Source organism: Syzygium oleosum, unplaced genomic scaffold (assembly GCF_021117445.2).
Source record: "Syzygium oleosum isolate NSW1041296 unplaced genomic scaffold, Sole_v2.1 Sole_v2.08, whole genome shotgun sequence".
NCBI classification, from domain to species: Eukaryota; Viridiplantae; Streptophyta; class Magnoliopsida; order Myrtales; family Myrtaceae; genus Syzygium; species Syzygium oleosum.
In genome coordinates, this window is record NW_026607492.1 from 418,247 (window position 1) to 444,328 (window position 26,082).

Below are 26,082 nucleotides of genomic sequence, written 5' to 3' on the forward strand. Positions count from 1 at the left end.
CTGTTTTCGTGTACCGACATGATTAGGATTTGATTCGAATTGATTTCCCAATTGCTCAGTTTTGCTCCGAGAACTTTCCGCTTTTTCTTTTTATATTAGCAAAAGTGGCACAAGACCTATGTACATAAAATTCGAGAAGAAACTTTCGAAAATTGGAAGAAGATAAGTCATTGCACCGCGCCAGAAATTTCTAGGAATTGGAGGTCGCCAACGGATTGCATGAGAGCTACTCTGGGTTGGGACAACCAAAGCCTGAGTTTAGCTAGTTCGTCAGACTTATAGGATGTTTCGTGAATCTCTAAATAGTCGAGCCTCTAAGTCCACGCTTGCGATTATCCAAAAAAGAAAAGAAAGAAGGTGAACATATGGTTGAATAAGGTCCGATGTATAAGATACAGGCATGCTAGCGAGGTGCACAAGCATAGCCGCAGGATTGACGAGTAAAAATCGAGGTAACGTTCGAGCCGAGTCAAGTTGATAGAGCCGTCAGAGCGCCAAACTTGAGTTCGAGCTTAAATTGACTTGAATCCCATACTCGTTGCTCGTACTATGACCGGATTAAGATTGACTATCGAATTTTTTAACTTGAGCTTGATTCAAATAAAAAGTTGAGATATTCAACTCGATTTTTCAAAACTCGAGCTCGAGTGTACGAGGCCTAAATATCTTTCTCTGCATATATATAAGCTCCGAGTTGTTTCGCAAATCCGACAAGCTAAGCATTGGCAAGCTTGATCTCAACAAGATAGTCGAGTAATCTTAGCTCGAGCTCGACTCGAAATCAAAAAAAGATAATATAGAGATTAGACATCTGCTATCACGAGGGCTATGGTTACATATGAATCAATTAGATCTCTCAAATGCGATCCGCAGCAAGCACATTAATTACCTGGCTTTCGGTTGACCCACCTTGACAGGAACCCGCATTAAATTTTGGGTCGAGACTCGCGTGCGTACCCAAAAAGGAAAACCTGTTCCCTTTTGCTTCCTGGAGTAGGTTCATCTGGTATCAGCACATAGCGTGATAGCATTCATTTTTTCAAGTGAGACTTTGAAATTAAATGCTAAGTGCTAGCCGACCTTTTGCTTTCCTAAACAATCTGTCTCGTATTGCTAATGGGGAAAACAATAATGGGTATTCCAAAAATTATTCGAAAATATTCAAATTCCAATTGGCGCCACGTGGATGGTGTAGTCGTTACCTGTCGATCCACTGGGCACTCAAGCGCAGATGAGTCGAGCCATATCGAAAACAAATTGAACTCATAAACGGATCATAGTTTCAGTAAATTTGATATTTTTTCATCATCTTACATCACATATTTTAGGAAAATATTGTTTTTCGCGAAGTAAACGGAACTTGATTTTAGCGGTGTTCAACAACATGCAAAACCATATGCTCACACGGTTTCCTTCCTTTTTTTCAACATTACCAAGACTAAGAGAGTATGGAAGCAAAATGCATTGAATCTAGACGCCTTCATGAGTATACATCGATTATAGACGCAAACATCATGAGTGCATGGTTAACTACGCACAAAACGAGAATAAGCAAACTCTATTACTGTCAACTTAATCAAATTCATAATTTTTTTAAACCTAAGTTGCTTACAATGCACATTTCGTTGCACGCTCGACATTAGCTAACGCTCGTTGCCAGGTCATCCTTTCGCGTCATTTCTGCAATAGAGATGTCAAATGGGTTAGTTGGATTGGATTCGAATGGGTCATTAATGGTTTCGATTCATATCCACCCATTTAACTTTATTACCAAATCCATCCTGGACCCAACCCAAACCCACTGACATAACCTACCCAAATGGAAAGACAATCTTATTGAACGAGAACGAGATGATTAGGAAAAGAGATTAAGATGGAAGGAAACTGGCGGACACCTAGAAGATTGAGCCTAGAAGAAGTGAGAGCTGCTGGAGTGATAAACTAGTAAGTGGACACGATAAACTAAGTTCATGATCGCTAAGTAATTTGGCCTTACCCACATCTAATTCGTGAGCATAAATTCGATGTTATCTTCTATAGAAGAAGCAAATAGTATTTCACACATCGTGTGTTAACCCATCCTATATTTGGTATTTCAATAAGAGAATGTTCGGCGACAGCACCCGGTCCGACCAACCATCAAAGGAGAAGAAACGTGGGTGGCCCAGAAGAGTCCTAAAAAATTCCGAATTTCGAGCCCCACCCATCCATCTCCTGCGCATGGAAAGATCATGTCCTAATTTTACTCGTTGCCAAAGGGTATAATCACAGTTGCCGAATTGAATCTCCCGAATTCCCGTGCAGAAAATCAACGACTACGATGGACCCGGTCCGGACAACTGCTTAACCCTTTCGGTGCCGCTAGTCCCTCCTTAGTGGAAGATGCGTGCGCATTGCCTTTTGGGCAGACCTTTCTAGCTTAGTGGGAGGCCACAGGAAGTAGTGATGTGGTCACTGCCTCTCCCGATGCAGACAACCAATCATGAGTGACGAGATCATTGCTGTCCTCTTGAAGAAAACTCTTGGAAAAGCCCTCCTCTCAAAGTCGCAATGAGACATCATATCCAAGTTTCAAATCAGGGAAACGCTGGTGTGGTGGGAATATTCGGTGGGTTTATATGATGGTATTGTCATGGGGAGTATTGACCCGCCGAAAGAGATTCAGAGAATGTCCATGTTACTGCTGGAGCAGATGGTCTATGAAACTCGACTGTTCAAAGGGTTGTGCAATCTGCACGTTTCTTGCACGCTTGTCTTGTCCCGGGTTTCAACGTGTGATTTCAATTGGTCCCGTCGCGGTTCAAAATTTGTCGAACGGTATACAAGAACGCTTGGGGAAAGTTTGGGGCCCATGCCAAAAGGCCCCCGGATGACCTCATTTTCCTTCGCCTTCCAAAGTGCAAGAGCTTTCGACCGAGGGAAATTGGCTCGAGACAAGACAGCATTGGAATTTGAAGATTCTTATGGTTCGTCCAATTCCCAAAAGCAAAGATTCCTTCTGGGACCGCAAACAACAGTACATTCCTGAAAGTTCATATGGGGTAACATAGACATTAGAGTGGACAAATGTCTTTGAAGATGAAATCCCTTCTTGTACCAGTTCTTCGTACGGACGGCTCAGAATCAGAACAGCCTGGTTTCTGAACCCAGTACAAGGAAGAAATTCCCATGTCCTGGGAACTGTGAAGTTGCACTGATTGTTATGTACAATACCACATCAAAGGACTCAGACTAAATATCATGGGCGACTCACCGCAAAAGTGATCTCACAGGAGTGATCGTGTTACATGTACGGAAGAGAATACACTCCGAAAATTCAAACAAATAAGATTATGCGAACAAATGCCTTAACCCACTCGTCAAGGTAAAGAGTTTGATCATCAAAGTAACGATTATATCATCTTACAAAAAGTCAGCACATTAAAAATGTCAAGTTTTCTTTGTTTAGTTGCTTCATAAGTACTCTAAAGACACCCTTAACAAGATCGTGTAAATATGCTGACCCCGAATAGAACATCGAACAAGATCAGCGCTAGTTGCAAAAGGAGGACAAAACAAAAACAAGTTCAGCATTAGAGTGCATACAATTTTCAGTACATACGCAACTAGTCATCAACTGGTGGTGGAAAGAGAGTGAAAAAGGGCACGCCGCTACCTGGAGTTTGCAATAAACAAGATCCAATATGTACGTTCAGTGTTCACTGAACAACAGAGGATAACTGAGAAACAATACCTATAATACAACAAGAAGATCCTGAGAGTCACTGTTCCATCTCTGCATCACTTTCAGCCACCTCCATCGCGACATCTTCGTCATCAACATCGTCATTGTCATCATCGTCATCACCGCTGTCCTCTCCTCCTAGCAGCCACTGTTCAAACTCATCGATGTCGTCATACTCACGCATGTATGAATCATCCAATCGGTTAGATGGGTCCGCCCCCAGCTCCTCCCCGTGACACGCCACATGCAAGAAAGGCCTACTCCGGGCCAAAGCATCTACCATATCCCTATTGACACTTCCCGTCAGTCCTAACCACCTCAACCTCGGGAAATAAGGTCGCTTCAACCACCTAAACGACAGTTGGGTAATGCCACCACAATTGTGCAGATCCAACAACCTCAGCCTACTCCCTTGCCACCCTTCTTCACGAGCCTGCATAGAGGCCAATGCCATTATCGAAGTGTCACCGATGAGGGGGCACTGTCTCAAGCGGAGTTCAAGAATTGGAAGGCGAGCTCTTGCTAATGACAAGATTCCGTCATCAGAAATGCTAGGGATGTTTGACAGGTCCAATTCTTGCAGCTCATACTTAGAGGAGCCCTCGAACAAAAGTGATATGCCTTTGTCTGTAAGTCTCTTGCAGCCTCTCAGGGACAGTGATGTGAGCGAAGTGATCACTCTCCATCTCAAGTACGACAACCCCATATCGGTAATATCAGAACCATCCAACTGCAAAATTTTCAACTTAGAAAGAGTTCCAATGGCTCGGAGCGCTTCATCTCCAAGACTTTTACAATCCCTGAGATCGAGAACTCTTAAATCCACATTTGACACCAAATTTTTAACACCAAGATTTGTCATAAGATTGCACCATCTCAAGCTAACATGGGTCAAGGAGAGGGAAGTCGCACGGATGTCATGAAACAACAGATTTGTTAATAAAGTGCCATGAGCAACCCTCAGCTTGTATAAGCTCGAGCATGAATGCAAGATCTCTCTGAAACCTGTATCAGTGACACGACAAAAGCCACCAAGATATATACTTTCCATGTTTGCACATCTATCGGCCATTAGTAGGATCCCAAGATCATTAACTCGTTTGAAGTAAGTAACAAGATACTCCTGGCTCCTGACTAGTGAAAGATGCCTCAGTTTCCCATTCTGATTAATCTGTTGAAGACCAGAGTTAGTGAGGTCAAATGTAAGTCTCGGTTCAATAATCGGTGCATCTCGAAGATCCAAATGGGTAAGGGACAGAAGACCCCTAAAAATAGTTCCGACCATAGCATCAGTGATATAGTCCACTGAAAGGCTTAACTTCTGAATTTTAGGAAGCACCGATGGTTGAATGTGTGTCTGCTCCAAATTAGGGTTCAGAAGCTCGGTGATCATCACTGACGAGATGTAGCCGATTTCAAGAGAAGTGAGTTTTGTCGAAGCTAATGCCCAGACTCGAGCAAAATTATGACGTATAAATATCGACACATCAAACATGAGGAATAGTGCCTGCAAGACAAGAAAAGGCATACTCATAAGTGACGCAACCCAACTAGCTGAAGACAGCAGTTTATACTATGAACCCATATGCTCATAATAGGTGACAAAATCAGCCAGATCTAGGGAGCAGCTTAAAAAAAGATACAGATATGGAGGGGTCATTATATGAAGATTTTTCACAGACACCATCATCCCAAAAGGGTAAATAAGAAGTAGAATCAGACACATCATTACTCTACCATAGTAATTGATCAATTTATGCAATATTTGCATTAAGGGTCTATTGATGATTCAAGAATATGAAGCTCACTTCTAACTGAGTGCAACCACTCAATAACTCCTCAAGATCGGAAACATGAAGTGCTCGCCCTCTATTCTCAGCAACAGAACCCAAGTAAAGAAACCTCCATGAAATGAACAGAACAGTGTTAACAAAAGCCAATCCTCCACAAGCTGCACATAACTAAATTAACCATAACCGACACCAGAAGCAGGCGCAAACAGAAATTAAAAGACAGATTGTCTGTACAAACTTTAGGTCCCCGCATTGCGACCCAATCTCGGAAAGCAGCTTCCCGCTGAAATCCCCGCAGTTGTGGAGATGAAGCTCATGCAAAGACGGCCTAGCCAACAACCTTATGGCCGAATCGTTGAGCCGATCGCAGTCCACCTTCAAGCTCCTCATCAGAGGATTCGGCGGCAACAGAGGCCGCAGCAATTCGATGGAAGGCGCGATCTCCTGAAACAGAAGCCACCAACCAACTAAAATCGACAAGTTCGACTTCGACCCAAAAAAGCAAAAGCAAAAAAAAAAAACAAATTTTTCACGAGCTCGATCCTGCTTTTGTCCCCCTGTTCTCTTCCCACAACCGCAAGTCCGAGACTTCCATTTCGTTCCTTAATTTCGTAACCATTATCAACATTGAAATCAAATGGGTTTGGTCAAGAACCCCGAAATCGAGCCCAGGCAACAAAGACACCGAAGAGAGAGAGAGAGAGAGTGTGCGTAAGGAACGTACGAGGAGGTGGATGCTGGGGATGAAGGAGAGGACGTGAGAAGCGCAGTGGCGGAAGGTCTTGCATGTGGACCCGGCGGAGCAGATGGACGACACGTCCAGCTTCATCATGATCGTCGCCAGCAGAGCCGACGGGAGCTGGTCCAGACCCACCATGCTGGCCTCCTTCTCCTCCTCCTCCTCCATCTCTCTCTCTCTCTCTCTCTGTTCGCTCCGATGAGCAAATGAGGTGGAGCTTCTTCTCCGATTTCGCTTCACAGCGTTCGGAAGAAGGAGATTGCTTGCGTGACGACACCGTTTTGAGAGGGGAAAATTACACAAACAGTCCCAGAACTTTGGCTCAATGCGCAATCTGGTCCCTGAACTTTTAATTTGTTCAATATAATCCCTGAACTTTAACCCAGTATTCAATATGGTCCCTAAACTTTCAATTTATTCAATGTGGTCCCTGAACTTTTGGTACATATTTAATATAGTCCCTGAACTTTATAAAAATGTTCAATGTAGTCCTTCCATTAATTCAAGTTCAGGGACTATATTATACATTTTCATATCGTTCAGGGACTAAATTGAATATTTACCAAAAGTTCAGGGACCAGGTTGAACAAATTGAAAGTTCAGGGACCACATTGAACACTAGGTTAAAGTTCAGGGATTACATTGAACAAATTAAAAGTTCAGGGACCAGATTGCGCATTGAGTCAAAGTTCAGGGACTGTTTGTGTAATTATCCCTTTTGAGAGAGCACCGTCCTCTGCATGGGGGAAGTCATCGGCCCAGGTCCAACCGCGGCCTGGTCCGATCCAATCATTTGTAAGCTTGGATTTTTTTTATTGGGATAAGTGCACTAAAAACTAGAGATAATCGGTTCCCGGTCCGGTTGGTCCTAGACTGGGAACCGAACCGGTCCGGTCCAATGAAATCGATCACTTCTTTTTTCTCACTACTTGATGCCATTTTTTCGTGTTGAATTAAGTGATATATATGTAATTATCCTCAAATTGAAAAGACTAATAAAAAAAACGTGCTTCACTTAGGATTTCGTTCGCATTTTACTAATTTTTTTAAAAAAATAAAAAATAAAAAAAGTATATGTAGTCATCGGTTCCTCTTTTAGGAACCATAAACCGAACCGACACACCAAATCGGCCGATCTGATCTGGGCGGATCTTGATTTGGGCAGTCCATTTTGCACACCTCTACTAAAACCCTAAATTTATCATGAAAGTGCAATTGAATCCTAAAATTTTTAAAAAGTGCCATCCGATCCTAAAACTTATCTTGAATGCGTAATTGAGTTATAAAACTTTCAAAAAGTGCAATCAGGTCTTAAAACTTATCACGAAAGTGTAGTCGAGTCCTGAAACTTTTAAAAAGTGCAATCAACGGAGGAACTTGATTTAACAAATTTGATAAATTTTATAACTTGATTGCACTTTTTGAAAATATTAAGATTCCATTACACTTTCGTAACAAGTTTTAAGAGACAATTGCACTTTCACGATAAGTTTTAGGACTTTCAAATTCACCGATCCATTTATTATATCTACACAGGTGATCGTGGGCTAAATTAAGAAGAAAGCTGTCGTTCGGGGGGCTGATTGCAAAAACCGTAGAAGTGCAGGGACCGGGGGCAAAAACGTAATTAACCCCTCGCAAGCGCACGTTTCTTTGTTTTTTTTTGGTCAGAACCTCGGAAGCGCACGTCGATCCACGTTTCACCCTGCAAGTGCAAATTCGCGAAGCTCCGAAGTCTCCAATCCACCTGTAGATTTTCCCGGCAGATTTTTCCCTCACTTTCTCTCGCATTTTCTCGCCGGTCCTGCTGCTCGATTTCGCCGGAAGCATCCATCCCAGAGCCTGCCTACGCGCCCCCCCCCCCCCCTCCCCCTATGGCCGAATGGAGCCAGATGCCGGAGGACCTCCTCGGGCTCATCGCGCGGCGCCTCGACGCGCAGTTCGACGTCCTCCGGTTCCGATCCGTCTGCTCCTCGTGGCGTTCCGCGGCGGCGCCGAGCCCCAGCCCCTCCCGGCGCGGCCGCTTCCCGATCCTCCCGAACGACGGGATCTCCGACGCCGCCTGGGGGTTCCACCTCTCCAAGCGCACCATCTTCCTCCTCGGGGTGCCCCGATCCCGATCCCGATCCCCCGACCAGACCGCCCCCGGCGGGTGGCTGCTCAAGGTCAAGGAGGACGTCCCCCGGAGGATGAACCTCCTGAACCCTCTCTCCAGGTGCCAATTCACTCCTCTCCCCGAGGATTTCCCGAGAGTTTTGGATCTGTTGAACCTGCAAGTGCTGGAGCTAGGGCACGAGTATGTGTTGCAGTACATGAGTTACCGCCCTGGCGGTAACGATGGTCATCTGTACATGGAGAAGGTTGTCTTTTTGTGTTTGGACAATGAAAATGACTTCGCGCTGCTCACGATTCACGTGTCTGGGAAATTGGCCATGTTTAAATCTGGGGAGAAGCGGTGGTCCATCATTCAGGACATGCCGTCCCCGTACGACGACGTGATACTGTTCAAGGGGGAGTTCTATGCCGTCGACGGCACCGGGAGGACCGTGGTTGTCGGGTTGGATCTGGGTGTGATCTTGATCGCGGAGTCGAACTTTGGTGGGGACAAGAAGTTCTTGGTGGAATCGGTGGGCGAGCTGCTGTTGGTCGATATGTATTTGAGCCTGGATGCGGAGAATGATCACGATGGCGTGGTCGCGGAATTGGCAGAGGATTTCGATTACCTTCTGAGGGAGAGGACGGTCCGGTTTAAGGTCTACAGGTTGGAGAGAGAAGAGAAGGCATGGAATGAGGTGAAAGATTTAGGGGATAGGGTGTTGTTTCTGGGAGATGATTGCACATTTTCCGCTTCGGCTGCGGATTTAAGGGCTTGTAAAGGGAATTGCATTTTTTTTGCGGATAATTGGGAAGTGGAAGGAGCTTCGAAGAGCACTGAGATTGGTGTCTATGATATGGATAGTGGCATTATTGGACCTTTAGAAGATTATGCAGGTTATTCAGAGCTGTTCTGGCCACCTCCGGATTGGATTGCTTCAAGGACCTCGGAAGTAAGCATTTGTTTTCTGGAATTCTTTCAATCATCTATTACTAATTCTCCAATCTTTGCATCATTGTTAGACTTTTCAGTTTGTCGGTCCTAGGAATCGGTGTCGGAGCACACTAGAGATTTCCTCTGTTCTGTCGCATATTCTGATGCTACATTCTATCATATCATGTTCTAAAAGTATGTCGAAGCTACTTCCTTGTGGGCATTGGTTATATTTTTGCCAGAAGGGAAACCAGGGACTATAGTCACTTCTGGAAGAAAATGTCGGAACTTATCATTGGAGTCCTCATGCTTTATCATAGTTGGTTTTATTCCTGATGAAGCATAGTTCATTTGTCATTTTTCCTTTCTATAAACTATTTAATACTCTCTTGGCGATACCTCAGGTTCAAAATCGATTGGAAGCAGTGGCAGTGTAATGCAGAGGTTGGTCTTCTTGGATATGGGGTGTCGCCGCAATCGAATCGTTCACGGCATTGTACATGAATAACGCAGTAAGAACGGACTAGAGAGGTTGATTCAGCTGACTGCATGGGACCAAGGCAACTACTATCGATGATTAAAGAAGGCAAGAAGGTAGTCTGGTTAGGCGACAATGCATCCTCTGAATAACTGATCATGCGATCAAATTCTCAGATCCACCAAAAGGACCTACATCTTTGCACAGGTCTTTGTTATATATTTGTCTGTTTATTAAGGATTTCGCCAGACGAAATTACTCTGCTCCCTAGACTCTGCGGCCTATGTTAATTGATGCAGAAGCAGAGGGAGCAGTTCGGTGTACATAGATTGCAAAGGCCATTATTGTTTGAGCTATAGAAAGTATGGTCTTGTGACTATTTTTAGCCCCTCTGTACTCAGCTATGGATGCTTTTCTTAACGTGCGTTATGCTTCTAAAAGGTCTTTCCTAAGCTTTAGAGGATGTCATTCGCTTGTAAAAACGCCATCACAAGGAAAAACTCTTGCCGGCGAGTTATTGCCTGAATCGTTTACACGGCTGTGACGCCTGTTGTACAGTCCAGAAGTTTATGAACTGGTATCTGTTCTATTTTGCCCCGTTTGACGACTGTGATCTTTACCCAAGGCAGAGTTCAAACCTATCAGTCAACTCAATAATTTTACAAACAGAAACAATAATCTCATGAAAACACAAACTTCAGTCAAAAAGGATTGTGGCTATATCTTATAAGGTTTTGCTTAACTTGAATTGCAAGGGCAGAACCCATACCCCCATCTAGATTCATACCACTGGAGGATTCAGACCACGTGAGGTCACGTAATGTGGACATGGAACTCATATGGCCAGTGCCCTTTTTGTTACTTTCGGCGCCTTCACGGAAATCTCCCTCTCTCTCAAGCACAAAGATAAATGGGCAACCAAAGAGAATTTCACAGATGCCTGGTTCACTGATCTTCATAGGCCAATAGAGTGATTTTCTCAAAACATGATAACTAGGAAACTCTAAAACAGTATCATCTCCTCTCTACTCATTTACTCCTAACACATGTACATGATTAAACCCCACCTAGCTTTCTCTACTTCTCCCATACGTATAGACCCATCCCAGGACCGCATGCTGCTAATATTTGCAGCACATGGACCCAAAACATCGTCAATCTCGTTCAGGTGCATCCCCAGAAGCCCGCCTCGCACTGATATTTCCAGCATACGACCACACCTTTTCGGATTCTGCCGCCACAGGTTTCTTATCATGTTTTTTGTGATTTTTCCTGTTCGTGGACGAGGGCGTCCTTCCCGGACTTCCGCCGATGGGGGAGGAACAGAAAGACGGGGTCGCAAAAGGAGAGCCGTAAGGCGTGTGCTTGATCGAGAAGGGACTGGGAGACATCCTCTTCTGAATGGGAAGACAACCTAGACCTCCCCGGCTAAAGAGGGGCATTGACTCTACTGCCGCACATCTCTTGGTGGTGTCATCTACATATATGACATCATCAATTCTCGCTATTATGTTGAAGGCCAGGCTCTCCATTACTCTTGAGTAGCTTTCGAGAATTGATTGTCCAACATCCTGCAAGATCCAAAGCCATTTCAAATATAAACAAGTTTTGAAAAGCTCAAAATATTGAATTCAATTCAAAAAATAAATTCATAATGAAAAATATTTCATTCATCTGTACAAGCCATCAAGTGGATGCATGAAGTGGCATACATGTATTAATTAAACTAACCTTTCCACCTCATGAATGCTTAATTATGAAAAATTGCAATCTGAAGCTGAGAAAGCGATGAGCTACTGTACCTTGTTATATTGGATCTTGTGCATATCCAATGCAGTCTGAGGAAGACCAGGAAAACGAAGCCTTAAGCTCTGCAGCAAGGTCTCTGCTCGTTCAGATAGAAAATGATTTTTCTCTCCATCAGCAACTAGCCCTTTAACCTTACCACCCCAGGACGACTGCCTAGATTTTGTGCGGTTTACGTGTTTCTTCTGGTCTTTCTGCTTCCAGACATGGACAGCTGCCTCAATCCTGTTAGCCACCTCCAAGGTGTGATGCTCAGATGATAAGTCGAGACAATCAAGCAGACATTCTGGGGAGAATTGCTCAGTGGTAATGTAGCGGTATATAATATGGCCCAGACAATCTTTTCCACTCTGCAAGGAGAGAAAGCTTATAGTCAAGCCAAACCACTCAGGGAAGACTTCAGCGTTACCAGTCACGCTCCTACCGCCTATTCTCTCTCTCTCTCTCTCTCTCTACACACTTAAATTCTGTAGCACAGTCACTCTCCTCACACCTAATTATTTAAGGGGATGGATTCAGATATATCAAAATAGTCACTTTAGATTATTTATGACATAACAGAACTTCTTCCGAGTAATTTGCATTTGACATGGCTATAAGATCTGGTTATGGCAACTCTATTTAAGAAAAAAAGCCCTCCCTCCCAAAGCATACGCTAAATAGATGCACAAGAAGAAACTGCATGTTTACTAGAGTATCTTATTCCATTAGTTACAATGTGCTTGATAGAAAAGTAATGAAAAATAACTAGTAAAAAATTTGTATAAACTTATTCAAGAAAAGATTTGACAGTAAAAGTGGTGGGGATTAACAAGCTAACTATAAAGAGATAATTTCATCATTGTCAACGAGACGAAACTAGTTGGGCCATCAGTCCCAAAAGTGGACAACAATGAGCAAAGATACAATCGTATCAAAATTATTAGAATGAAAGCCAGGTCAAGTAACTTTAATAGAAATTCTGTCATTCATATCATCTGAAATCTTTTCCTTCGGGGTTTTAGCAACATCGTAGTTGGCCGCCAACTTCAAAAAAAATCAGATGCTCTGAGGAACTAGAGCGAACATGAGATCCAATGAAGCAGACACTACATGGAGCAGAAAAACGCATTTTTATAGTAACAAAGAGGGAAAAACTGGTCAAGTAACCATTTTAGACATTCTGTCATTTGTATCATATGAGAATCTTTTCCTTTGGGTTTTTAGCAACATGGTAGTTGGACGCCAACTTCAATAAATCAGATGCTGGGGAAACTAGGGCAACCGTTATATCCAATGAAGCAGACGTATGTGAAGGAGCAGAAAAGTGTAAGAGAGGGCAGAAAGTCTTTCAAGAATTCGAGCAAAAATGTTAGCAACTCATTGCGGTACCACGGCCTTCCTGGACTTCCCACCATACTTCCAAGATTTGATTATTTATCGCCAACAAACAGCACAAAAGCTTTACCGCATGCATGTTAATAGACATGCCCTGCACTTGGACACGAATATTAGCTGATCAAATCAAGATCATTAGAATGAGCAGACACAATTTGGTCGGTCGAGTTTCACTAAAAGGTTATTGCTTCAATAGGTGATAGATATTTGTACCTTGGGCAAGGTTTCCAAGTACGCATTAGGAATCTCCATTTCAGCAAGGACACTGCTATTAATTGCCATAGCTGCCTTCAGTATCTGATTCGCACAGTCCCTGCACTGCTGCAACCTCTTCCTAGCTTCATCAGATAATCCATTAGATGGCACTTTTGGGCAAGGCAACCACCACTTCTCTTCCTGTCTAATGGACGGCCTACCACTGGACACACCTGAAGAATTCTTATCATGGTCATCACCATCATCCATCAATATCCCACGATCAACATACCAAAAGTCCGTCTCAGAGAACCCATCAAGCATGCTGGTTAACATTGCATCGAGCTTCTTAAGAGCAGGGAGATTTATATATAAATCAGAGCGAGGACGAGTTGCCATGACCTCATATGTGCCCCCACCCGGGAACTGTTGTATCGATGGCACAAGCTCCACGATCGAATCGCTCACACATAAGAGCCATTCCATTTCTCTGCGCCACATCGATTTCTTCTGAGGTGCCAAAGGCTCGAGCCTCCATAATTCACCAAAGACAGTAGCTGCAATCCAGTCCAACATAGCTTTTAGCAACAAGGGTTTCTTAACCGCATCGCACGCTAATCATCCCCACAAAAATTGAGCTACGACAGTAGAAAATTAAAAAGTATTCGCATCGAAACAGCGGGAAGTGTTACCAGAGAGATTGGTTATGGCGTTTGAGATAGCAAGAGCAGTGCACACTCCTTTACCGCCTCCAGACATGTCTTCTCCAAGAAGCAGCTTAGCAAATCTTTCCTTCATCATCTCAATTTCTGGAAGGCCGAAGAAAAAATGAATGAAAATTCCAAACAAGCAGCGCCCAGGAAAAATCTTACGCAAGGAGCAACGAAATTTCTGGCCAGGTCGCGGATGCTTACAAAACTTAGGAAGGAAAACATAAATTACGCAAACACCCCGTAACTCCAGAATACTTAGAGAAATGCGAAGAAGAAAAAAGAGGGAAAAAAACAGAGACTACTGCGAAAATACTCAAGGCCGTTCAGAAGCTGCAAACCTTTCCTCTATACCTTCTTCTCGTTTGCCATCACTGATCGAGAATATTAAGAGGCGCATCGTTGGAATTAGACGAGCAAACAAACCACAGATTAAGCACTGCAGGGCTAGCGCCCTTGGCCTAGCGACCAGCATTACTAAAAATACAAGCCGGGGAAAATTACCGGACAAATCGCCGTCCTTCCTCTCCTTCCTCTCGTCCCAGAGCACCACGTCCCTCCCGCCGATGACCGGCGCCATCACCGCCGCCGGGAAGCTGAAGTTCCAGGCGGCCGGGCGCGGGGACGAGGCCATCGAGCTGGACGCGGCCCCCTCCCCGTCGAAGCGGTGGCAGGAGAAGCTGCTGCAGCTCTCGGACTCGCTGATGTCGGCGCTCAGGCTGTAGCTCCCGCAGCGCTCCTCGCTCTGCCGGTCGCAGTCGTCGTCGGACGACGTGGCCGCCATTCGGTCCCCGGGAAGATCTGGCGGCGGCGGCGGCGGAGGAGGTGAGGCCTAGATCTCAGCCGCGCATTCGCCGCAGGAGAGACGCGCCGAGCAGGTAGGCGAGCAGAGCAGAACCGCGCAGAGAGAGAGAGAGAGAGAGAGAGAGGGAGGGAGCGAGGTCGCTCGCGTGGTAATGATGGTGGGGACTGTGGGAGTGAGTGATGGGAGGAGGAAAAGCAGATAAAGCTCTCGCACACCTTCCTCCCTCTCTCTCTCTATCTCTCGGCGAAAGTGTGAATGATTATTGTTAATGGCGATGCACTGTGCGAGGTTAGGTACTCCCTCTCTCTCTCCTGTCTCTCGCGCTGAAAGCGTACTGTAGAGAGAGAGAGTGTCCCACGCGCACGCGCGCGCTATCTCTCTCTAGAGATGCTTGTGCAAATATGGTCGTGATTGCTCGCTGCTATTAAGGCCGCGGGTTTTGGCTGGCGGAGACGGACGGCGACGGCGACGGCGACGGCGACGGTGACGGTGACGGTGACGGTGACGGAGGAACGTGGCGAGGGGGAAAAAGAAGGGGGCGACGGCGTCTGCAGAGATTCGTTTCCTTTTTTACGTTGGAGCAGAGGAGGGAGGGGGAGGGGCTACTGTTGCGCCCGACACGGCCCTTTTGCTTTGGGACCCGCTAAAACTACTGCTGCCCTCTCTCCCCCTCCTTTTTTCGTTTTATTTTGTTATTTTTATTTAATATTCTTTCTTAATTTTTCGCGCCAGCCAACCGTTTGTGATGTGTTTTTTTTTTTTTTTTGGGGGGTCGAATTTGTGATGTACTTGGAAAGGTTTGATTTTTCCCCATTTTTAATTGTGGGCGATGGGATTGGGATCGTGCTTGAGGAGAGATTATATTCCAGAAAAGGGGTAGGGAGAGAGAGTTTATGGTGAGACGCCGATACTAGATCTAATTTTACTCGGTGTGCGAGAATTCTTATTAAAAATTCATGACCGTAAAGTTTGGCGTCCATATCAATTTGCATCCTCGACTTTCCAAATAAATCTCTTGTATCTCGAGTTTTACTATTACAATTCTAATTACGTTCGGAATTCACTGCCCCCGTCACTTTCACTCCAGTATGATCGGTTCCAGGGCTCGGAACCCGAAACTGCTCGCTAAGGATCGGTTCCAAAAATTTGAAATCGGGAGTAGCCCATTTGTTCCGTTGACCCACCCAGGAAATGAACAATTGATCTAACCCGATTCCCAGATGGGTCAATGATACAAGTCGAATTCAATGAATTCATTCAGTGTTCCCCACGATGCCTGCACCATCGTGCCCCTCCTACCCTCGACGGGCTCTAGCTCTGTCGAGACCTCACACAGCAGAGCACCACACCATCTTCACCTCATTAACGAGGCCAGCCTTTTGCCATGACGACTTCACCCCAGCCGCGAGCTTTGCTGAGCCACGAAGCAACAGTCCCCGTGCCAAACTTCGCCCAAATCTCCATCAACAAAGCTGCTAGTTCTTCGCTACACTTGCTGTCTCCTATCGCCCGCACCACCACCTCTATATGACGCCGATTTAGCTGCGAATCTTGTAGGAGTTCATCAACGAAAACAACTATAATCGGAATATAGAGGCCTTAGAGCGGATCCATTGTGTATATTAAAATCGAAAAGGAATTTCGAAACGTATATTTTGCGGATCGAAGATAAATCGGCAATGATTGTGTCACGGATTCTGAGCAATAGCCCAAGTGTTGCGCCTACTAGCAGTGTCCGTACAACGCGAACGGAATTCTCCAACGATCCACGTGTTAGCGAAAGATCTTGAAGTTCCTTTTGTTGAGCGCTTTTGATTTCGTCACTGTATACAGTCGAGAAAAAGCGCAGGCAGTAAACGATTCTCTCATCTGTTTATACAGCACTCATTATCCATTGGAATTAAAAGAAGGGGCCTAAGTGATTTGGCCATACCGTCCACCTTTAATCTGTAGACGTTTAATCGTTGTCATGCTTAGCGATGCACGAGCCAGCGTAAAAGATAAGTTGAATAGGAGAATAAATTAAAATTTACTTCTTATTTTAATAGATCATTGCCACGTAAAATATTAACTAGCCGGTTGACTTTGTGTGCGATCCCGTAACGTCACTAAAACATTGGGATTAGCAAACGTTAGCGGTGTCTTCCAAAGCCTTTTGGCGAGTCGCTAAGCGGTCTGCTAAGCGAGACATTGTATGACTACCTAACTGAATGACACAACCTAATCCTAATTAATATTGCTTTGATTGATTCTTAGCGAAATGTAATTCTAACAAATCTATGATTTGCTTCTCCTCCCGTTGGTCCTTGTTTGCTACCGATTTTTCCTTCACGGTTCCTAGAGTTGCTGTCATGTTTCTCTAATGACTGACGGCAAGAGTGACAGAGGGAGTGACGAAGCCGGAGGCGATGGAGAGCACGAATGAGAGAGGGACTACCAAGAGTGAGAGCGAGAGAGGGAGGTGAGGCTCCAAGAAGAATGAGTCGAGAGATGGAGAGAGACAAAGAAGAAAATAGGATTTTGATATGAAATCATAAAAAAATTTTAAAAAAATTATACATATGTACCGGTCCGAGTGGGCGGTTCTTACAATGTGAACAGGAACCTAAATTGTGTAACCCGGTTCCATCCATATGGAAACCGTCTGTTACGGACCGATCCGGGCGATTCCTAGTTCTTTTGCCCACCCCTACTTTCACCGCCTAATGAAAACCCCAAAAATAATCTCTCATCTGCTCATTATCTTGCCCAACCCTCACTTTGCCTGGGATGTCTGCGTTCTCTGCCATCGTCGTCGTGCATTGCCATCTCCAACTGTATCTAGTGAGCGCCAACAAATACGCGTGTCGGTGCTCGGTGATAGAAACAGAACCACCACCTCCCTGCCCCCACTCTATTCGCCATCAAGCTCAGCGGCTTCGAGATCTCGACCAAGTTAGATGACCTCAAGCTTCTTCGCAGAGTCGAGCTTGAGCCTCGGATTTGAGGGTTGTAGCTCCATCGCAATGTGGAGTACAAATTCAAGCTCAAGCTGCGAGAATGTTGAGAGGCAATTGACTTCGGCCGCGACGGGGGCAGCGACATGGATCAAAGGCGATGGGATCTAGTGTTGCCATTAGCCAGAGAGAGGTAAGATGAGAGTAGTCAGGGTTTGGGATTTGTCAAGGGTATTTTAGTCTTTTTAATATGGGTGTTTTGTCTCGAGATGCAAATCGTACGTTTCAAAGACCAATGATGGAAAACTTTAACCGACATAGGTAACGCCCAAGTATGATGTGGATAAAATTTAGTTAATATGGATGTCTGCATTGACAATTTTTATCCGCGTCCATAGTGACGTTGTCTTATGGTTAAGTCAAATCGGATTTGATGTCGGAGGGACTTGGTAAGTAAAATTGTGAAAGTAAAATGACGTGATTAAAGAAAGCGTCGAAATACATGGACAAAAAATAATAATTTTAAAATCGTTTTTAATTTTACGAATCATCACAATGCTGCATTGGCTGCTTTATAATAAGTTTAGAGTTTTTTAGAAAAAAAAGTCTGAAGGATATGAGAGGAATTCAACGGGGTAGTTCCAAAAAAGCACAAAATTTAACTTGAATGGCAATTTGGGCCCGACTTTTTTTTTGTCTCAATAAAAAGTATCAATTTTTACTCGAGCCCAAATATGGCCCCATGATATGAAAGTTGGTGATTTTTTACGAGACAAAAAAAATTCGAGTCATAATTATTACTCAAAATAAAATTGATGATTTTTTTTTAATTAACCCAGAATTCAATAATCCCATAACCTTTTTGTCCTAAAGCTATCGGATCACGAACTTGTAATGCATGCGAATGATCCTATGCGATCCACAAAAAGCCAATCAAACTCCGACCTGCATCCGCATAGACGAGCCGTAGGACCACCGCAAAGACACCTCGGTAGGTCGGCTACGGCCGGTCGAGTACGGCGGTGCTGCGCCATGCGTCCGGGGATGCGTGCAAAAAAGAGGCGTCCGAGAAGCCCAGGCCCCAGAAAACGAAAGCAGAGCACAAAACAGCAACCCGCCGTCACGAAACCGTTCGCCTCACGCAAGAATCTATGACACCCGCGACAGTACTTAAGACCACACATCATCGTCGTCATCATCATCATTATTTTCGTCGATCCGGAGAATATTATCGCCTTTTGTCGCAGAGCGAGTTTGGCCTCGTGACCCAGGCCCAATCCCGACCGTCCACCGGACAGGGTGGGGACCACGTAGATTTTACACGGCGCGATTGGGGGGTTCGATGGGTCGCGCTGGAGTTGACCGTTCCGGAAGGGAGAAAGTTTGACCCCGCTTGAGAATTGGTGCGTGATTAGATGCGATTAATCAGTTCGAGACTTCGAACGGCGTTTGCGGGATTCTGATTATTAATTTTTGTTTTCCTTTTTTCTCTGGGTGGGAATTAGGGAATATTAATGGGGGGTTTTGCTTTTTTGGTTATGTTGATTCACGTGCACTAATCAATTTCCCACATTTATCGCAAATTTGACGTGTCAATTTCTATAGTCCAATACATAATGTAGGCCGTGAACTTTTAATTTATTTAGTGCGATCCTTAAATTTTTGATACATGTTTAATTTAGTCCCTAAATTATATGAAAATGTTTAATGTAGTCTTTCATTAATTCAAGTTTAGGGAATATATTGAACATTTTCGTATAGTTCATAGACTATATTCAATGTGTATTAAAAGTCCAATGACAGCATTGAACAAACTAAAAGTTTAGGGACCACATTGCACATCGAGTTAAAGTTGAGGGATGATATTGAACAAATTAAAAGTTCGTGGACGATATTGCATATTGAGCCAAAATTCAATACAAACGACCACATCCCGAAAGACGTACTATTTTGTTCTTAACAATGCGCCGAAGCGCGCTTGAATTTCATTCTTGTTATATATGTAATTCGAATATGTTGGTGTGTATGGTGAAGACGGCTGTTATGTATTGTTCTGATGATGTGCGTTATGTTTTGTATTGGTGGTTGAATGATATCTATGATATATCAATATGCTTCTTCGAGGTGTTGATTGTCTGATTTATAAATTAAATTCATCCATGATTATATATAAAAGGATGGGCCACGAAAGTACAATAATGAGTAGATAGGAATTGATTTTCGAGAAAAACTTGCGTATAAGCAAACACAGATCAAACACAGAATCGTACATGGCAAGACTTTCTATGCTAGCAATGAGTGATTAATGAACTAGAGCTACAAAATCAAGTTATTATTTAAATAATAAACCTTTAATTGTTGAGTGTCACAATGACCAACTCCTGCGATCCTAGAATCTTGTCAAGAGTTGCATATTATCCGTGGCATTAAGCCTCGACAACAATTCATCGACCTTCCTCCAGTCATCTTAGAACCGAATCACGCATCTGTTGAAGCAATTCTTGCTATGATGTGCATCGCTTGTAACTTTCTAAATCCATTCTACGAGAATCTATTAGAGTGTGATTCATACTCTCCATCGCTGAAAAGCATGGGGTCTTGCTCTCTAGTGAGAGGGGGTCCGAGGGCCGCCCCAGCGGGATTGTAAGGAGTAGCGCCTCGCAATGCCAGCAGGCTTTTATAATTTGGATATGTATTTTATTAGTAGTTAAGACTTAGGCCCATTAATATTTACTGAGTGTATATAATCTATTTTTCTATGTAATCGAGAGTTATAACTGAGATGCGAGATATGTTAATTATAACCGGATGTACCCATATTTTGAGGATGAACAAAGGATAAATTATGTATCTTGATTTCTCTTTCTCGACTTACTCTCTATTTTGTTATGCCCATGCGCATAATCTTAGCAAGATCAATCCTCAAGAAAGAGCAATCGAGATGTTGGTTTCTGGGAGCGGATCATGTACTTATCAACTAGTCTACAAAACCTATCTTGCTTCACGTGGAATTCGAGGGCGTTATAAACCCTATTCCCAAGTCAAAGGCTAGCCTTTTCAAGAGCTCGTCTCATAATATCGAGGAGGTCACGTCCATCTCCTCGCCCTCCCGTCACGACAAGGCAAAATTATCGAAACAGAAGGCCCACTCGATCGAGATGGAGACGGTTTTTACCTCCTCCCTCCTCGCCCGACCCATCATCATGAAACGAAAGAAAAAGAGCAACGATGTACAGGAAAGGAGGACCACAAATGAATGGAGTGCCCATGGGATTGTCCGGAAAGTACTCGGTGGTTGGGGTGGGACTGGCAGGAAGATTCATTGCTTGGCGTGGCGGGGCCTCTCCCTCTCCCTGTGTGTGTGTGTGTGTCTACTCATAAAGCGGCTTGACAGGACCTAAAACAAAGCAAAAGACCAAAAGAAGAAGAGGGGACTACTGCTCCTGCCTTGCTTCCACACACTGTTTCTTTTGCTGTTTCCTCTGTTTTTCCCCTTTCTCTCCAGGGTCGAGTCAACGTTGTTGTCCCCCCCCCTCGCCTTCCTTCCAACCACTGCCAATGCCATCCCCTCCTCCATAAGTAATCTGTGTTTAGTTCATATCTCTCTACCAAGGCTGATCATGCGATCATCTCGAGCTCGTGGTTTGATCCAGAATCACAGCAATCATTGGTGGCTTCCGTACCTAATCCCTGGGCTCAAATACATCTCCCGCGTGCTAACTTTGCGCTGTTCGTGCATTCGCGGCTCTTTCGAATGGTATTTGTGGTGTTCGCTGGGTCGGGAGTCACAACTTGTTTAATACGTAATGGGTTTCGGTGAGACTCTGTTTGCCAAAGCTCTTGGCCCTCGAGGAAATATGTAATTTGCCGATTAAAACTACTCTCGAAGGCGTGCTTTTGGTGCATTCGCAAAAACCTTGCTATGCCTCTATTCGGCACTTGCGATAAACTTTATCTACGGAGCAATTTTTGCTCTCTCGACGTTCCACCGACGCGCATTATGATAAATGAAGATTGACCCTAGTGATGGATGGATTGTATCGACTCAGACGAGACCCGTCGTACACAGGAATTATGGTCATTGATTTTGGTATTGATTGTCGTTCTTGTTTTGTCACAACGGACGCTCGGGTGCTTCCCCAGATGATACCCCACATCAACATTTTGGGCTGCCGGTTTGATCAAACAATTTGGAATCACCAATGGAGAGACAGGAAGCTAGAAAAGTAAGGATGAGATGTCTCAGACAAGGAATTGCTTTTGTTGGGGGCAGAAAAGGACGAGGAAATGTTTTATCTTTATGTCATTTATTTTGTAAAGAGATAATTATAAAAAAGTGCTAAACCTGTAGCAGTTGTTCCAATTCGGAAAAAGCACCAAAAGTCCTAAACCTATTACATTGATACCAATTTGATCATAAACCTTTCAATTGGACCAATTTAGTTATAAATTTTGTTTATATTGTTTCATCTAGTTAATTTAGGCTAGAAATCGCTAATATAAATGCCGCCCAAGAGCGGCCAGGCAAGGCCGACCCTCGCTTGTGGCCGGTGAGAGGCCACCAGCAAAAACAAAAAGGGAGAGGAAAAAAAAGGAGAAATATAATGTTCACGCTGGCGCCAATTGTGTCGCATAGGATGAATGTCATCTATGTCGACGATTTTCGACCTAAATTGACTGGATTGACTAAATTGGTACCAATGTGAAAAATGTTTAAAATTAAATCGATCCAATTGAAAAATATATGACTAAATTGGCACCAATGTAATAAGTTTATGACTTTTTTGGTACTTTTCCATGCCAATGAGTCTTAAGCCGTTTAATTTGGCCAATTTAATCATAAATTTTTTGACAATTTGCCAATGTAGTCCATCCAATCAATTTTGGTCTGAAATCGCTGACGCGGACACCGGTTGTCCTGCATGCCATGACTAGCACTGACTTGGACAATTTTTTGTAATTTTTTTTATATATATTATCTCTAACTTTTTTCCTTTCTTTCCTTTCTTTTTATTTTTTAAATGAGGCGTCAAGGGGCTATAAGCCTTCGCCATGGCCGGCAAGGGCGTCCCGCCCCTCGCCTGTGGCTGGTGACCTCCGCTGGCCACTGCTGAGGCTGCGGACCGGCAGAGGGAAATAAGAGAAGAAGAAAAAAGAAAAAGAGGAAAAAAAGAAAATAATCCAAACAAATTAAAAATTTATCAACGCCAAAGATTCTCTGTCAAAATTGGTCCAAATAGTCAAAATGTTCACGACTAAATTGGCCATATAAAAAGATTTAAAACTCAATTGGCATAAGTGTGTTATAGGCTTATGAATTTTTTGGTAATTTTTCCGTTTTGTAGGCGGTGCACCGAGGGGAAAAAAAAAAAATAAAATAAAACGCGCACACTCACGATACCCGATCCGGCCCCGAACGATAGCATGGGCCTCTCGGCCTTATGCAGATTCACTTCTTCAGGCCCAAGAATCGAACGTCGGTGATCGATATGATCGTTATCCCGATGGGGGCAATTCGGCGTCAGGTCGGACTTGGATCGTCACTGGGGATCGAAACGCGAATACAGTTCTCCGTCTCTGGAAACTTCACTTCAAATTCAATCCGTCCGAAAAACCCTCGATCCTCCCCCGACGACCTGAAGCGCCCCCGGGGAAATCTCCGATCCGAACCCCGATCGCCGCCGCCACCGCATCGGTCGACGATCCACCCCCCCCCCGCCCAGCAGACATGCCGAAGAAGATGGGCGTCAACAGCAAGGCCGAGGAGGCCAGGGCTCGCAAGTCGGCCGAAGAGACCGAGCGCAAGGCGCAGGAGGCCCGCGAGAAGGAGGAGCGGTACTGGCGCGACGCCGAGGGCCCCAAGTCCCGCTCCTCCAAGAAGCGCGAGGAGGAGGCCGAGAAGCGCGCCGAGGCGCTGGCCCGCAAGGCCGAGGCGCGCCGGCTGGCCGAGCAGGAGGAGAAGGACCTGGAGAAGGCGATGCGGAAGCCGGACAAGAAGGCCACCCGCGTGTCCGTCCCCGTGCCCAAGGTGACGGAGGCGGAGCTGCAGCGCAGGCGGGAGGAGGAGCAGGCGGAGGTGGCGAGGAAGGCGGAGGAGGGGAAGCGAAGGCAGAGCAGGACCGCGGCGGAGGAGGAGTACGAGAGGATGGTGCTCGTGAGCAATACGAATCGGGACGATTCGATCATCGAAGCGAGTACGGTGGAGGATGCGATAGCGCAGATGGCGGTTGCCGATAGCTTGCCTGTGGATAGGCATCCGGAGAGGAGGCTCAAGGCTTCTTTCAAGGTGAGGTTATTGGGATCGAGTCGGTCGTTGTGTCTGAATGCTGTTCGAAATAAGCGATTCTCATTTAGTTGGCATGGATCATGTTACCGACGATCGTCGTAGTTGTGTTTTAGAGGCAGTCGACAAGACAACAACATTTGAGCGTTATCTCACTGTATGGACTGTGTTTCATGCATCCTGATATATCTGAACAAGCTTTGTGACTCGGGATCGGGAAAACTAATTTGGTTTGGCTCTGATGGTTTTCTCTGTTTTCCAAAAATCTTCTTGGAATTTCTTTCGCCGATAGTCGTGCCCCCCTGCGCCCTTAGTTTATGGGAAGCCAGTTGTTGTAGAGATTTGTTGCAAGGAGGCTTAAGGATGTAATGTTCGGAAGCTGGAAGTGAGGGATTTGACCTGAGATGTGAGAATAGGGAGGGCGTCGTCCATAGAGATTGCAAATGTCCTTTCGCTCGGGTGTCTGCTCGGGCATTGACCATTGTAGAAGTGCCAAAGCAAGGTGTTTTTGAGACTCTATGAATTTGGATTACGATTACTGGTTAGTCTACCAAGCTCACAGCGTTTACGTGTTAAGAAAGTTGTACAATCCTCTTCACAATGGCGTGAATTGAAGCTTTGTCTTCCCCTCTCTTCCTTTTGGTTTTGTATGTGTTATTGAAGATATTTCTGTAGTTTGAATCATACAATGCTGTGAAGTTCTGAAGTACCTTTTGCAATGCTGTATGGTGATATTTGCTGGAACACTATTAGAGAGTTTGCATGTCCCGTTAGCAATGATATATTTTCCGACGTTCTCTGAGATGGTTAATGGTTTTCCACTGAACTGTTATCATTGCTTTATACGAAAAGTGCTACTTTTTTTATAAAGAATGGCGAAACTAGAGCATAATCCTTCTTTCGTACTTAAATCCCTTGACCTAATCTTTTTCTCTCAAGACATTTGATCCTTTAAAATAGAGTATGGTGCTGCAAACTTGTTGCTGGTTGTGATCTAGCCTGTGATTAGCTTTCCTTAATATAAGTAACTGATTGGCTGAATATCAATCATGGTAATGAGTATATGATATATCTCAATTCTTTTGTGTGCTTGGAGTCCTTTGGGGAATATCAATTGACCGATCATCATTACAGGCAGAGAATCTTTGATTAACGTGACCTTTTTATGGTTGGGTGATTACTGATATTTATGCTACTTGTAGGCTTTTGAAGAAGCTGAGCTCCCGAAACTGAAGGAAGAGAAACCGGGTCTAACTCACAATCAATACAAAGACATGATATGGAAGCTCTGGAAGAAATCTCCTGATAATCCTCTTAATCAGGTCAGTTCATGGTTCTCCTGCAACACACGATGTATTTATTCATTTTTTAATTGAGGTGTGATTACCTATTTTACACGCTTTGTATATTATAGGAATACAGTTAAAAGTACTGTTGGCCAGTTGATCTCTGACATGAGTCATATTACAACTCCTTAACTTTCAGAATTCCAACATTACAGTACATGAACTTACATATTATGATGATGTAAGGATAGACATTCTCAGAGTTCCCCACCCCCCAAAGAGTTATCCTCATTATTCTTCAGTAACAATAATATTGCAAGAGTAAATTGAAATTTGAAGTGGGAATTCAAGGTGGAGTTTCACAAGACATTTTAAGGAACAAAATAAGATTCACATATTCTGATTTTGACGTTGAAGGCTTTCATGTTTCTCGAAGAATGATCGCTTTATGGTCCAACAGGTCGACCATTAAGGTTGGTTGGCGGATTGACATGGTGTCGACGAGATTGCGCTGAAATCAACTAGTCGAATGTTTAATTTGGTTTTTATATAAGAAGATGGTTGACATATGACTTTCTATGTGCAGATTGCTGAGTGATTGCCGCTTATATTCAGCTTTTGATAGTATTGGGTTCTTATAAACCTTATTGCTATCAACTGTTGCATCCTGATGTATAATGGGGCATTGAGTGGATGATTTCGTTCACGGTTCTCCAATCCCCAAGGAGGGGCAGAGTTGTATCTAAAACAATGTCCATTCTCTATCCTCCATGTGCTCGTTATTCCCGGCATCTCGACTTGGTTTGGTATTCTGCATGCTGTGTTTCTTCCTTTTTGCCTCCCTGGCCTGTAAACAAGTGAATATTGTATATGCAAGAGATATCACTCTGGTTAAATTGCGAGTTGGTTACCCTCAGTTTCG

The 26,082-nt window shown here is 44.3% G+C and overlaps 4 protein-coding genes across 7 annotated transcripts; 2 read left to right on the forward strand and 2 right to left on the reverse strand.

Annotated features, from left to right (window-relative positions):
* Positions 1-3,548: 3,548 nt before the first annotated feature.
* Positions 3,549-6,491, reverse strand: LOC115672596 (F-box/LRR-repeat protein 10). Of its 2 annotated transcripts, XM_030594435.2 has the most exons (4): positions 6,242-6,491; positions 5,756-5,961; positions 5,533-5,626; positions 3,549-5,231 (listed from the first exon to the last, which is right to left on the reverse strand). In XM_030594435.2, exons 1-4 carry the CDS (start codon positions 6,422-6,424, stop codon positions 3,762-3,764), a joined length of 1,953 nt encoding a protein of 650 aa, XP_030450295.1. In that variant the 5' UTR covers positions 6,425-6,491; the 3' UTR covers positions 3,549-3,761. The 2 variants fall into 2 exon arrangements, with proteins under 2 accessions (XP_030450295.1, XP_030450298.1); XM_030594438.2 differs by lacking the exons at positions 5,533-5,626; positions 6,242-6,491 and having other exon boundaries at positions 5,756-5,920.
* Positions 6,492-7,970: 1,479 nt separating this feature from the next.
* Positions 7,971-10,141, forward strand: LOC115672601 (F-box protein SKIP23). The gene is made up of 2 exons (XM_030594445.2): positions 7,971-9,303; positions 9,689-10,141. Exons 1-2 carry the CDS (start codon positions 8,131-8,133, stop codon positions 9,719-9,721), a joined length of 1,206 nt encoding a protein of 401 aa, XP_030450305.1. The 5' UTR covers positions 7,971-8,130; the 3' UTR covers positions 9,722-10,141.
* Positions 10,142-10,690: 549 nt separating this feature from the next.
* LOC115672598 (rop guanine nucleotide exchange factor 1) lies at positions 10,691-14,722 on the reverse strand. Its single transcript, XM_030594439.2, has 5 exons — positions 14,355-14,722; positions 13,833-13,949; positions 13,159-13,697; positions 11,565-11,918; positions 10,691-11,333 (listed from the first exon to the last, which is right to left on the reverse strand). The coding sequence occupies exons 1-5, from the start codon at positions 14,632-14,634 to the stop codon at positions 10,917-10,919; spliced, it is 1,707 nt and encodes a 568-aa protein (XP_030450299.1). The 5' UTR covers positions 14,635-14,722; the 3' UTR covers positions 10,691-10,916.
* An 8,407-nt stretch (positions 14,723-23,129) lies between these two features.
* On the forward strand, positions 23,130-26,076 carry LOC115672602 (uncharacterized). Of its 3 annotated transcripts, none has more exons than XM_056314075.1 (3): positions 23,130-23,877; positions 25,077-25,196; positions 25,621-25,787. In XM_056314075.1, the coding sequence occupies exons 1-3, from the start codon at positions 23,320-23,322 to the stop codon at positions 25,630-25,632; spliced, it is 690 nt and encodes a 229-aa protein (XP_056170050.1). In that variant the 5' UTR covers positions 23,130-23,319; the 3' UTR covers positions 25,633-25,787. The 3 variants fall into 3 exon arrangements, with proteins under 3 accessions (XP_056170050.1, XP_056170051.1, XP_030450306.1); XM_056314076.1 differs by lacking the exon at positions 25,621-25,787 and adding an exon at positions 25,480-25,607 and having other exon boundaries at positions 23,131-23,877; XM_030594446.2 differs by having other exon boundaries at positions 23,132-23,877; positions 25,747-26,076.
* The last annotated feature ends 6 nt before the right edge of the window (positions 26,077-26,082 follow it).

Coding starts and splice junctions, on each gene's coding strand:
- LOC115672598 (XM_030594439.2), bottom strand. CDS start 14,634: ATGGCGGCCACGTCGTCCGACGACGACTGCGACCGGCAGAGCGAGGAG. Junction 11,919..13,158: donor ACTTGGAAACCTTGCCCAAG/GTACAAATATCT, acceptor CTCTCCTTGCAG/AGTGGAAAAGATTGTCTGGG. Junction 11,334..11,564: donor ACAAGATCCAATATAACAAG/GTACAGTAGCTC, acceptor TGGATCTTGCAG/GATGTTGGACAATCAATTCT.
- LOC115672596 (XM_030594435.2), bottom strand. CDS start 6,424: ATGGAGGAGGAGGAGGAGAAGGAGGCCAGCATGGTGGGTCTGGACCAG. Junction 5,627..5,755: donor TCGCAATGCGGGGACCTAAA/GTTTGTACAGAC, acceptor CATTTCATGGAG/GTTTCTTTACTTGGGTTCTG. Junction 5,232..5,532: donor GTGGTTGCACTCAGTTAGAA/GTGAGCTTCATA, acceptor CTTGTCTTGCAG/GCACTATTCCTCATGTTTGA.
- LOC115672601 (XM_030594445.2), top strand. CDS start 8,131: ATGGCCGAATGGAGCCAGATGCCGGAGGACCTCCTCGGGCTCATCGCG. Junction 9,304..9,688: donor TTGCTTCAAGGACCTCGGAA/GTAAGCATTTGT, acceptor GCGATACCTCAG/GTTCAAAATCGATTGGAAGC.
- LOC115672602 (XM_056314075.1), top strand. CDS start 23,320: ATGCCGAAGAAGATGGGCGTCAACAGCAAGGCCGAGGAGGCCAGGGCT. Junction 23,878..25,076: donor GGCTCAAGGCTTCTTTCAAG/GTGAGGTTATTG, acceptor TGCTACTTGTAG/GCTTTTGAAGAAGCTGAGCT.